Source organism: Dama dama, chromosome 23 (genome assembly GCF_033118175.1).
Source record: "Dama dama isolate Ldn47 chromosome 23, ASM3311817v1, whole genome shotgun sequence".
NCBI classification, from domain to species: domain Eukaryota; kingdom Metazoa; phylum Chordata; class Mammalia; order Artiodactyla; family Cervidae; genus Dama; species Dama dama.
This window is the reverse complement of record NC_083703.1, coordinates 11584200-11597232: the sequence shown is the minus strand read 5'-3', so window position 1 is coordinate 11597232 and position 13033 is coordinate 11584200. Positions and strand designations below refer to the sequence as shown.

Genomic DNA, 13033 nt, shown 5'->3' with positions numbered 1-13033 from the left:
GCACTGCACCCCGTTCCCGGGCTGCACATGGGGTGGGAGCTTAGGGGTGCCAGTAATTCTCAAGTATTTTAGGACCAGTTCTTTACGTGCCTTGTGGCTGGACATGCCACACAGCAGGTTCAGTCTGTCAGTTTCGTTGGTCGCTAGGAGTCGTCCTTCTCTTTCCAGATGTCAGGAACCTCTTTGAAGGCTTATGCCGTGCTGGGAGGAGTCACGAGCTTAGAAACAAAAGAATGGGGTTTGGAGTTTGTTTTTTGTTTTTTCCCCAGATGGCACTTTACAGAATCTCATTATTCAAAATGATCTTTCAGAGGATAGTTAATTTACCTTATAGTTAGATTTTTTTTAACATTTTTAATATGACTCCCCATTTTGAAAAACATGTGAAGTCATCCTTCTTTTAAAGCAGCTCTTGAAATAAAGGGTCTGCCAGTGACTGATACTAGGTGACTTTGGAGAAAAAAAAAAATCCAGATTCTTGCTGTCCTCTACTTTCCTTTGAAGGGGAAAACATTAAATACTTCCATGCTCTATGCCCATATAAAAGAAGAGAGAGTTAACAGATTTACCCAACAACTTCCAGAGGACCAAACTGTATAGATAATAGTGTTGATGACTTAATAAAGACTCCTTGTGAACTGGGCCCTGCCCCAAGAGCTTTTACAGACAGTAGCTCGTTTAATATTCTGATCCTTAAAAGACAGTCCAGTGAGGAAGCGGAGGACTCCATGTCCCTGCGCTGTAGTGTCTCCATGCCCAGCGTGGTGGCTGAAGGGTGACCAGGTGCCTGGGGCTCTAGCTCACAGGGCAGAGTTGGATCGGCCAAGCTGTGTCTCCAGGGCTCTCTTCCAGCCTCACCTCTGTGCTGAAGGTGTCAAGTTGCTCTGCATCTGTCTTTAGCCGGTTACCCATCTCTTGCAAAGAGACCCAGTAAACAAAAGTCAAAGAACCAGAGTGAGCCCTGGGTGCTGGGTTCCTCCCAGTGTCCTGGCATATTTTGCTTTCACCAAACAAAGTTGAGAGTGTGGCCCGTCAGACTCCATCACTATCACTCCTGGCTCACAGGTGCACCAAACACTTGACTCCTCTCTTCCGCTCTGGAAGCCGAAAAGATGGGACTGCTGTTGACTTGTGCTCTGGAGAAAGGCTCAACAAGCTTCTCAGTTCAAGCAGACAGTGGCTTTCTCATGTGGCCAGTTTGTTTGTGGGGTTTCACCCTGACCTTGCTGCTCGACCCGGCTGGGTCATCAAGATCACTGAAGCTACTTAATACCCCAAGCCAAAATGTCAACCTATAAAAATGTACATCACATGGACTTGAAATGCACATCCCTTATAAAATTTTTAAAGCTTGCTAGGTTTTATTAAAATATGTGAACCAGACTGAGTATATTAAATTTATGAGTCCAATTGATGCAGTACCACAATAATTCAATACAATAGGCTTATGTCATTAAACTCATAAAGAAGATTCTCTGAATAGCTGTAATGAATAGTTCGGATTCTGTAATCACAGACGAACATTTTCACCCTGATGAATTTTAAGTGGAAGCTCTCAGAATTCTATTTAACATCAAGAAATAAATGCCATATTTCAAATGATGACTACTTATTCTAAGTATTTACTTTAAAACCTAGGGTAGGAAAGAAGTACCTGCAAAGACAGAATTATTCGTTAGAAATAAGGAAAAGCTTGGAAGAGGTTGGCATGAAGTAGAATAGGACTGTAATTTATGGCTAGTCATAAATTATAAACAGACAACAAAGAAACTTCTGTTCGGTTTTGACTGATACCATTTATTCCCTCACCTCTTACCTTTTCCCCAAATACATGTATTTTGGTAATCTCTTACGGAGTAATAACCTACCCCAGAAGTGAGTGCTTTAAAGAAATACCATGTTGTTGCTTATGGTGCTATGATTCTGGAACATGGGCTGGCCTACGCTGGGAGAGATTCTCCTTTTCCAAGTGTCCTTGTCAGACCAGGGCACGTGTATGTGGCCGCATTTGGATCGTGGCTCCACTGAAGACTGGGCTCAGCCAGGGCACCAGAAGCTGCACGGTGCCCGCTTCACTCTCAGCATCACCTCCAGTGCACCCTAGAGGTTAAAGCAAGTCACAGGACTCATCCTGGCAGGACTCCATGGTTCAGAGAGAAGAGAGTTTCGCAAGACACATACTGAACCCCTGGTCTAAGGCCTGGTTGAGAACTGATCTGGTGGGCAGTGCAGAAGTGCCTCCCCCATGCTAAAGAGAGCACAGTCCAGTCCTGCTGGACCACTGGCCATGCCCCAAGCTCTGCTGCCCCACTGTGAGGCTTTCTACCCACTCTGCCCTCTGCCTGGAACAGGCTTCCTTCAGAATCTTTCTCCAGTGTCTTCACAGGCTCGATTCTTACCCTTCAGGTCTTGGTGTAAATGTCTCCAATCCCCAGGGCTGCCTTTCCTAGGTGCTCTAAAAGTATCTCATTCCTTTTTTTTTTTTTTGAGCCATATTTTAATTCCTGCTTTCCCTGTCCACAGTCTCCCTGAAAAGCCTGCATGTTACTCAGGATGGGAATGAAGCTTGTCTTTTACTGAATCCCCAGCAGCACTGGCAGGAGGCAACCTCTCAGTTAAATATTTGTTTGTTGGGCTCGTGAATGGGGTCTGAAGGGAGAGGCATCAACAGAGTTTAAACCTTGATCTAGCCCTTAAAGGATGAGCAGGATTTAGATGATGGAAGCACAGCACCAGGAAGAACGACTGAACCACGAGGAGATGGCGTGGGCAGCCAGGTGCCCTGGGAGGGCAGGCTCTGTCCATCAGCACCCGCGTGCCCACTCCCCATGTGACTTCGTGGGGAGCACATGTGCAGTAGCTGTGCAGTGGTTGAGTAAGCTGCTGGTCAGAGGCTGTCCTTAATTTTATCAGAGCGTGGAGGACACTTGGAGGCATGTTGGGAAAGGAACTCAGCGTGGTTGATCCAATGGAGACAAATTTTAGGATTCCTATAGTAGCCAGAGAGAGGTGTTCAGAGTAGGATGTATGGGAGTTTAAAACTGGGAAGACTTGACCGTGAATAACATCAACCCACCTGGGTTGGTTCATAACACATGGCCAGTGGTGACCAGACCTCTCTGGGGTCTAGAAATATCCCAGTGTGTCTCCATCCAGGCCAGATTCATCTTCAGAGCCCATCAATCAATGATTAATTCTCCCAAGTACTGCAAGGTAAATGACACCTCTAAGTCTTATTGGACTTAGAGTTGTCTTTAAGCTGCCAGCATGGCCAGTGAGTTCTGGAAATGAGGAATGCCACTGAACTGCCTTCTCTATTAATATGTCATGGTGGAAAGGTGGCTCGAGCACTTTTACATTTTTAAAGAACATTTCAATTTTAATAATTTCAATAACTTTAAATTAAATTATGGATTGGTGTTAAAATTTTGTAAAATGAAAAGAGCTCCACAACAGTGAGATGACCGGGAAATCATTCAGATGACACAGCTGGGGTGAAATATCGCCCATGAAATAAGCAGTAGGCTGCAGTTACAGCCGTGAGCCCTATTAAAACAGAAAGTTTTTAATAACATAAAATGGTCATGATTTTATCCTCCCATTAATTAAAATAGAAGGAAGGAAGCCAAAAGATAAAAAAAAGATAGTCTTTCAAACGCTTCTGAGGCCCTGTTCTCATTCCCACATCTTAGACACACACATACACATCACACACCCACACATGTGTGTGTGGCAGCTGATGGAAATTCAGGGTAGATTCTGAGCCTACATGAGCAGGGCGTGGAAAGCCCCAAAGAAAGGGGCTGCATGTACATTTACATTTATACCTTAACGTTACGGGCTTAAAGGATTCTCCTTGATAATTTCGAGGACTTTCTCCCAAATCTGAAGAGCCAGTCATTTTGTCTCTTACAGTCGTTTTTCTTGTCTAAGTTCCTGTCTCCTGAGATCTCAGTCTTCTTATGTGGAAACAGAGGAATACAGACACCTGTCCTCCTCCTCCTTAGACTGTCTCAGGGGTCATAGGAGCTCCTGAGCCCGGAAAGGCTTCGCACAAATACCTGCAGACCCGACAGCCAGGTTCAAGTCCCCCAGGATTCTCCTTCAGACCCTGCCCTTCCCCAGGCTGAGCCCTCCACATGCTGGCCTTGCTCCCTGTTCACATCCTTTACTGAGCCTGGGTACCACACACCTTCCCTACTTTCCCTGTTCTCAGACTTGCCTTTCCTTCCAGATTCCAGACCTGAAAGGGGAATGGCTGTGAGATGGGAGCAGCCACACCATGTAACAACGTCCCTCTGACCGCCCAGGTTTTTGCTTGGATGAGCTGTAGAGCATGAGGTCTTCCCTATGAGCAGACTAGCATTTCATCCAGAAGCTCCCAAGTTGAAAGGAAAAACCCAGCAGAAGCTACTTCAAGTCCAGCTGCTACCAAGGTTATTTCAGGAACTTAAGTACTTTTCCTTTTAGCCAGAGCCAACCCTGAAATCATATTACAGGTCACACGTGAATCATGTTAATATAATGACCTTCTTCAAAAGTGTCTAAAGTGAAGTAGCACGTAGCAGCACTTTATATTTCATCCCCCTCCCCTTAATGCAGTGTATTGATTGAGGTACCAGGCTAAAGCTCTAAGATAATTGACTGAGTTCTTGCTGAATTGCCCTGTATTGCTGTAGGGAGTGTGTTTCGCCTTTCAGAACTCATTAACACAGCCAACAGACCATATTAGCCTGTCTTTTTGGTTCAAAAGATTAATAATGTTTAGTGGTTGACTTTTGAAATGGTGTTGAATTTTAAAGATTGGCCCGTGTGTGTATCTGAGTTTGAAGCAGGAGTCTTCCAGCTAAATGCTTGGCTGGGAATGGACCTCTCGCATGGGCTGACCCATCTGAGACAGTATGTCTGAAAGCCTCCCAGGACGGACCTTGTCCTAAGAGAGGCATCTTGGGCAGATGCCCTGAGCCCACGGCGGCCCCCACCCCCAGAACTGGGCATGTTGTAAGTGGGAGGTTTCCTCTTATTCTTGACGGACGCCTGCCAACACCCCAGGGGCGTTGAAGGCAAACAGTAGGAAACAGCTGTGGTCCTGGTGAGCAAGTGGGCTTGGGAATGGACAGACCTAGAGCTCTCCTGCTTCTGCCCCGGGTTTCTTAAGCAAACTCTTGAAATGCTCCATGGCACCAGCTCTGCATTCTGGGAGAGGCTTGCCCCAGAGCACCCTGCATCCCTGCAGGCTCCACGTGGTATCTTGACGAGCTCTTCAGCTACAGGAGCCCATCCCAGAAGATGAAGAGGAAGAGACCTCCAGTCCTCTGCCCTGAGTCAGCCAGATGACCCATCCCTAAAGAATGGGGAGGTATTTTTTCAGAAGGGAAGCTAAATGTTGTCTGGGAGGGGGAACAGAAGAAGGGCGGTCGAGAAATGACCAGTGCCCAGCAAGGCGCTGTGAGGAAGGTCTGTGGATGTGAGCAGAGGAGCATAGCCTCTGTGGAGAAGGGTAGACGCGTCAGAGGAAGGGGGCCTCTGTCCCAGGTTTGCGGGGAGCGTTCACTCTAGGCAGCCCTGAGCCCCCGTCCCCATGAGAACACCGTCAGGCCAGCAGAGGCAGCATCTGGCCCAGGCAGTACTAGATGCTGTGGCATTTACTAAGCCCAGGCAGCCGAGACGCCCAGTGCCATCAGCCTGGCCCAGTGAGATGGCAGCACCCGGAGAGCAGGGTCAGCCCGAGAAGGGGAGGCTGGCGGGCGCTGCGGACGGAGCCCGGGGACTGAGACCAGTCTCTGGACTTGGGAGAGCTGGTGTGAGTCCTCACACTCCCACGCTCTGTCACCTTTAGGACGGTACTTAATGCCTCCTGGACTGCGGTTTTTTTTCTCTGAGAAGTTGGAGATAATAATAGACTCTGCCTCATACACTGTTGTGATCTTTAAATGAAATAGACCATTAAACATTCTCACTGTGCCTGGAGCATTGCAGGCTGTTGATCAATGGCCTGTCTGTGAGAGGAACGAGGCGATTGCTGGCCGGCCTGGTGTGTCCACGTGGGGGACGTTCCCAAGGAGCTCAGGGGTGTCAGCAAGTATGAGTTAAAGGACAGAAAGAACCCCTTTGCAGAGAAGGCGTCAGGAGCCTGGTGCGGGGCATTTTGGCAATCTGTGTGCCTCTCATCCTTCTGCTGATCTCTTGGCCTCCTCTTTTGAAAGCTCATGGTCCCTTACAGGATTTTGTTTTTGTTCTGTGGGGAGGGGGCAGTTTTTAAAACCACAAGCCATTTAACATTCTGTTTGGAGCAGACCCATGGGGGCCCATGTCTCCCAGTGACTTCTGCCTCCCCCCACCCCACTCAAGGCCCCTGTGCAGATTGACTTAAAAAATAGATACATAGATACATACATATATACACACACACATATATATGTATATATATATATATATGCATGCCCACAACCTGTAGAAGAAAGAGTTTCTGAAATCAAGGTGCTGTGCATCAGTACTGAAGTATGCCGTAAAGACTTGTCATCTAAATTTGATTTTCCAAAAGCATTGATAAGAAAATGCATTATACTACAGTGTCAGTCCAAGCAGCTAAAAGAAACCTAGATAAATGTCTAACATATCTATTGTTCTTAGACCTTTTTTTGCCAACTTTGAAAGCAGCTCATGGTCCTCCTGGAGAAGGCAATGGCACCCCACTCCAGTACTCTTGCCTGGAGAATCCCCTGGACGGAGGAGCCTGGTAGGCTGCAGTCCATGGGGTCGTGAAGAGTCGGACACGGCTGAGTGACTTCACTTTCACTTTCCACTTTCATGCATTGGAGAAGGAAATGGCGACCCACTCCAGTGTTCTTGCCTGGAGAATCCCAGGGACAGGGGAGCCTGGTGGGCTGCCGTCTATGGGGTCGCACAGAGTCGGACACGACTGAGGTGACTTAGCAGCAGCAGCAGCATGGTCCTCCATCCCCGGCGTGGTGTGTGGCTCCCCTCTCTCCCTCCTCTTCTCTCCCCACCACCCCTGATCCCACCTCATCCCCCTCCCCATCCCCCGGCTGGCCCCTCGCCTCTCTTTGGGCTCCATCTCCTCTCAGTCCCTCCCATCTCCTCGGCTGCTCACTCTCAGGACATCCCCAGACCCCCTCTTGCTCTGCATTCCATTTCCTGATTTGCAGTCTTACTGAAAGAAGATTGGGTTTCATCTGACTTGCTGAGGCAGGGCTGGAATGTCTCCCAACCATGGCAGGTGCAGCCACCATTCTCAGCAGCTCTGATCTGGGGTGTTTCACAGAGCAGAAACTTGGATGTGACCTCCCCCAACCCCGCCACCAGGGCAGCCTGGTGTCCTGCGGGCCTTTTGTGATCCCTAATAGCTGCTAAAGCTGAAGCTCCAATACTTTGGCTACCTGATATGCAGAGCTGACTCATTGGAAAAGACCCTGATGCTGGGAAAGATTGGGGGCAGGAGGAGAAGGGGGTGACGGAGGATGAGATGGTTGGATGGCATCTCCGTGAGTTGAGCAAGCTCAGGGAGATAATGGAGGACAGGGAAGCCTGGTGTGCTCCAGTCCATGGGGTTGCAGAGAGTTGGACATGCCTTAGCGACTGAACAACAACAGTGGCTACAGAGATTGAAATTTGTCTGCTTTTCTGATTTTCATGGAGAAGAAGCCATGTGAAAGAAACAGAAATTGGATATTGGATTTCACAGATCCTTCTCCTACTTTGCCCTTCTGACCCTGATAAGCACATAAGCTCCCGATGTCTTTGAGTTTTGTAAAAGTAAACTGCCCTGGGGAGGTGGCTCAGTTCCTGGACTCATTTTCACATACCAGGGAGGGTGGGGGTGTCTTTGGACTCAACATTAGAGAGAGCTTTGACAGGAAGCACTTTAATTTTCTCCCTTTGGCCACAGGTGCTGTGGAAAATTCTAGGAGCACAGGCAGCAGAATTTATTAATATGAATGTGTGTACTTAAGTATGTATTTTATATATAATTCGGATGTATGTTGATATACATGCAGTAGCAGAGTTCTAATACATTAGACTGAGGCCTCAAGTCCTAAGGGGGAGCTTCTTTATTGTAGGAATAGTAATAAACTTGAGTCACCCAACACCGTTATAAAGAAGTCGATTTCATTACTGAAAAGGTCAGACAAAAGAACCAAACCCGTCGCCACTCCATACCCCTCCACCTCAGTAAGTGGGTGGATGGGGCACGTGGAATACTACACAGCAGTGAAAACGGAACAGACCACAGCACACCCACCCAGGTGCACAAGTCTCACAAGCGTCACATTAGACGGTGGGAACCAGACACAGAAGAGTGCGCCCTGTGGGATCCCATCAGTATCAAGTTCAAAGCTTGGCAAAACAGATCAGTGGCACAGGAAGTCAGAGCAGTGGTTACCCTGGAGGACAGAGTGTGGGGACGGCTGCCAGGGCTCTAAAAAACATGATGTTTTTAGCCCAGTGCTCAGCACACCCGTGCATTCACTTTTTGAAAACTCATTTAGCTGTACATTCATGATGGATGCTGTTTTCTCTCTGTACATTTCAGTTTTTAAAAATGAACTCATCAATATTAGTCATCAGGGTTGCTTGTAAGCACTTTGCCCCAACTCAGCAGTGTCCCAGGACAGTGGGGGATTACAGAGAATGAGATGCTGTCTGTGACCCCAGGCACTTTCTGCAATTTTAGTTCTTTCTTGTGTCCCCAGTCCCAGCCCTGGGCCTTTGGGTTCGTCACTCACCAGAAAGGATTTGCTCAGCCCACTGCAAGCCTGTGGTTCTGGACACAGCCAACCAAGGCCACACATCACCTCTTCACTTCAGAGCATGCTGAGGTCTCCACAAAGAACACTTCCTACTCACAGCCTTTCTTTGACCAAGAAGCGGTCTAGGAAGAGGGAGTCAAGGCCACCCGATTCTGCTGAGCAAAGAACTCATCACAGAGAAAAGGCTCTTCCATAATGTTGAGAATCATATGGATCAGATCCCTCTCTCAGGAGGTTTCATCAAGGCATGCTGACGCATTCATTTTAAGGAGAGCCATCACTGGCAGCTGCTTCCTTGCTCTCTCTTTACGGGGCTTCCCCGGGTGGGGAAGGGGGATCTCCAGACCCCTCTCTTTGCACTTTATTTCTGGCTTTTACTGTTTCTTCTCTTTTCAGTATCCTTCAGGCTTTCTTGGCCCTTTAAAGGGCCCCTGCTTCGTGAACTGATGATGACAAATGTTGATACATCATCTGTTCCTTCCGTCTGGTCAGAAAGCATCTGGAAGGCAGGCGGCATGGACATCAGTCTGTGCTCGAGCGTGGCCGTGGGGGCGTGGGCTGCAGGGAGCTGCTGAGGTGACGGCCCGGGTCCTGCCTCACCCCGCGGAGGGATGCCGCCACAGCTCACCCGCGGGGGCGGCCCCGGTCCCCCTCCTGCCAGATGCGTATTTCACGGTAACCGTGTTTGTTGGGCCTCAGGTCCCTCTCGGTCGATGTTCCCGGCTTTTCTGCCCCCAGAAAAGTCAAGGCTGTTCTCTTCTGCTTCTTTGAGGCAAATAAGTCCTGGAGCAAGGTGTCCATTTTCTAGCAATTGGTTTTGACACCTTCTTACCTTGACCTGACCTGCTTTTTGTTTAGAGAGCCTTTCTTGAGCGATTACCATGAGATCAGGAAGTTAAGAATATTGAACACGGGAAACAGCCTGAGTTAAAAATCCTTGCTCTCAAGTCTCCTCTGGATTACTAGCCTTGCTCACCAGATAATGGGTGTTACAGTAATTAAAAGAAAAGAAAGAGGTAGGTATAGGCAGAGCATGAAGATAACCTACAGTTAGATGACGCAGGACCCCTTTGGGTGTGGTCCGAACGCCTGTCACCTTGCTTTGCTGCTGGTTTCACAGACATCTCCACGTGTCAGCACTCTGCAGGTCCTGCCTTGGAAGAGTACTCAGCCACTGGGCATCAGTTATACTTCCGTAAAACACAAAGAGTTAGGTGGTAGATTTTTAGAAACTATAAATTACCGTACGAGTGTTAATTATTAGTAGTCCCTGTTACTGTTTTTAAGAAAGTAGCTAAGAGATTTTCCTTGAGCAGAATGTCTTCTTTCAGAGCTAAGTTGGAGGTAGGCTATTCATTCAGCCAGCTGAATTTGGCTTCCCCCAGGCCACAGGTTCGTTATCCGTGTCACTACTGACATTTGGGATAAATAATTCTTTGCACAGAGGCTTGTAGGATGTTGAGCATTGTAGGATGTTAGCTGCATCCCTGGCCTTTACCTGTTAGATACACGCCCACCCCCCACCGTGAAAATGTCTATGGGGCAGATCACCCCGGCTTGGGAACCGCTGTTCTAGACCATGTTTCATAGACAGAATTGTTCTGTTACTCAGAGTCCATGATTACTGTGTTTAACTTCTGAGTTTGTGATAGGATTTTTATTTTTTAAACAAGCCGAGAGAGTAATAAAGATTCAGGCCTAAAACCACCCCCCTGCACCCCATTTTCAGTTATAGGTAACCTCTGCCATACTGGAACTGTATGAAATATTTCTGCATGTTCTCTTTTCCATCAACACATCTTGCTGGTGCCCATGTCTGATTTCAGCCCCAGCATCTCGGGTCTTGGACTCAGAGCAGCTTTGAGAGTTTGGTGCCAGAAGTAGGCCAGTGCTGCCACAGACGTGTGCAAAGGTTGGGGTGGGGGGTGAGCACGGGGCTCAGAGCAAATTAATCTCCGCAAGAGCTTCCTTTACTGGTTGGTCTGTAAATGTTGGTGTTTGCAGTGGACCCTCTTGCCCACAGTGTTTCTTTTCCTTTAGTGTATAAGAAGGCTGCAAAGCAGAGAGGGCCTGTGCCACTCGACACATTGACTAAGGACATATTAGCGCCAGAGACGTTAGTTTCTGCAAAAATCCCCCGGTCAACAAGAGTAAAAATGTGCATTTAGCATCGTGCAGGCCATGAGCAGTTTTGTTCTCCTTCCTCTTAGTGGTCTTCCTATTAGTGAGTTGGGCGCGGGGACATGACTCGGCGGGCTGCAGTCCATAGTGTTGCAAAGAGTCAGCACATGTGACTTGGCTGAAAAAGCTGGGTATTAACTACCAGCTCGATGCTGGAAAGCAGACCCCACCCCCAGCGCCCGCTGCCCGGCGTTCCCCGGGCCTGTCTACAGACGACATGTCCTATGAGCTCAGAACCAAGAAGTGTCAGCCGCACGCTGGGCGCCGTGGCTGCTCCCCAGGTGGGTCCGACGTGGGGAAGGCATCAGAGGAGGGTCCCTGCCCTGTTTCTGACAGTGGCAGCCCCTCCATCCCAGCAGGGGCGTTGTTTCTAGGCGCTCCCCCCGCCGCCTCCTCCCTGCCCGTGCCTTGACCGTGTCTTTGCCTCTCTTCTCTTCCCAGCGGTACCTCAGGGACTTCTTCAGCGTGATGCTCCAGTCGGCCACGTCCCCGCTGCACATCGACAAGGTGGGGCTGACGCTGTCCAAACACACGGTGTGCGAGTTCTCGCCGTTCTTCAAGAAGGGCGTCTTCGACTACAGCAGCCACGGGACGGGGTAGGGCTGGAGATGGAAGTCCGCCGCACAGTGCCTTCTGGTCCGAGCAGCCCCCCGCCAGGGGCCTGGGCCCCCCGCCGCCGCCTCCGAGTGCCTGAGCAGAGCCGGGGCCGTGCTGGCCACGGTGACCTTGGGGGCGGCCGCCCCCGCCCGTCAGGGTGAATGTGGCCTTCTCATTGTGTGCAGGGTCTGTCCCGGAAGCTCCATCACCGTGGGCCCCTGGAGCCAGCCTGGGGCTTCCCCTGGTGGGTGCCTGGTCAGACCTCCCCCGTGACTTTCATCTGGTTTCCCCTTTCACCAGAATACTCTTATTTTTTTTTTAATATCCCTTCCATGTGGCTGGCTGTATCCCAAGAAAAGCATTTTAAATTATTTCACTGTATTTTCTTTTTTCCCCATTTGAGTCTGAACTTTTTGTATAATCCCTAAGCACCGATGTTTACATAGAATTTCACATTCTGCAAAAGGGATTTTCAGTCCAATCATGACTGGAGTCTTCCATGCTTGACACATTGGATGTAGGTTACATCAGCTTCTATAAATCCATTGAAATAGGATATTCGTTTAATCTTGAATATTCAAGAAGTTTTTACCAAATGGCTGTCGTGCACGTACGAGCTTTCTCTGCTAAGCACAAAACCAGCTCCTCGTTGAATGCATATTTTTAAACATTTCGTTCACATTTTTGTTACTGAATCTACTGGATCTCAAGCTGCAAGACTAGAATTTACTGTAGTTTATTAATGATCCCTTAAATCACTCAGGACTGAATGTAGCATCGCACATCCATGTACAAGTAAAACTGCTTTGTTTTACTAAAAAGAAAAATTTGAGAAGAAAAAAAGATATGTATGGTATATATTGAAATGTATATAAGTCTACCTATAGATTTCTATATGTACACACTCTGTATGATAGTTATATCAAAATATATAATTATTCACATGAAATTTATTAAAGGTATTTGCTTTTTCAAGGTTTAAATGGAGCTGCTATCAATATTAAATGAAGTTATGGAATCCACCCTGTAACTTAGTTTATTTTAAGCTTGTGACATGATCATTCCTCCTGGTCTGTTTAAAAATTTATCTAATGTGCTTGGAAAGATACACAATGTATAATTTAGCATTTGTTTTGTAGAAGATGGGCTTACAGTAATGACTGAAGTCACAAATGAATGGGTAACAAAACAGACCTGCATTCAGTCTTCTAGAAGATGCCTGTGCAACGGAGCTCTCCAGTCTGAAAAATATATATTCAAAGATGCAATTATCCTGATAAGGGGGAAATTATTATTGTACTAATTAGATATCAGAGTTTAGCATGAAAAAAAATGAGGGCTTTTTTTTTTTTTTTTAATTGCTGCAGGAAGACTTCGTATTGAGTGCTGTTGTGATTACAGGCAGAGGTTAGGGGTAATTACTGCTAGGAAATTTAAACCTAGAGATTAAAGGATAAAAACTAAGAGATCATATCAGGTTGGCC

General features: G+C 47.7%; 1 protein-coding gene across 6 annotated transcripts in view; it reads left to right on the top strand.

The window, feature by feature from the left end:
- KIF16B (kinesin family member 16B) overlaps positions 1-12571 on the top strand; it is a 279760-nt gene extending 267189 nt beyond the window's left edge. For 5 of the 6 annotated variants that reach the window (XM_061125978.1, XM_061125983.1, XM_061125981.1 and 2 more), the window contains one exon: positions 11394-12571. In XM_061125978.1, the coding sequence (XP_060981961.1) occupies positions 11394-11552 (159 nt within the window). In that variant the 3' untranslated portion in view covers positions 11553-12571. The remainder of the gene's footprint in view (positions 1-11393) is intronic. The other variant, XR_009689993.1, reaches the window with a different exon arrangement.
- The last annotated feature ends 462 nt before the right edge of the window (positions 12572-13033 follow it).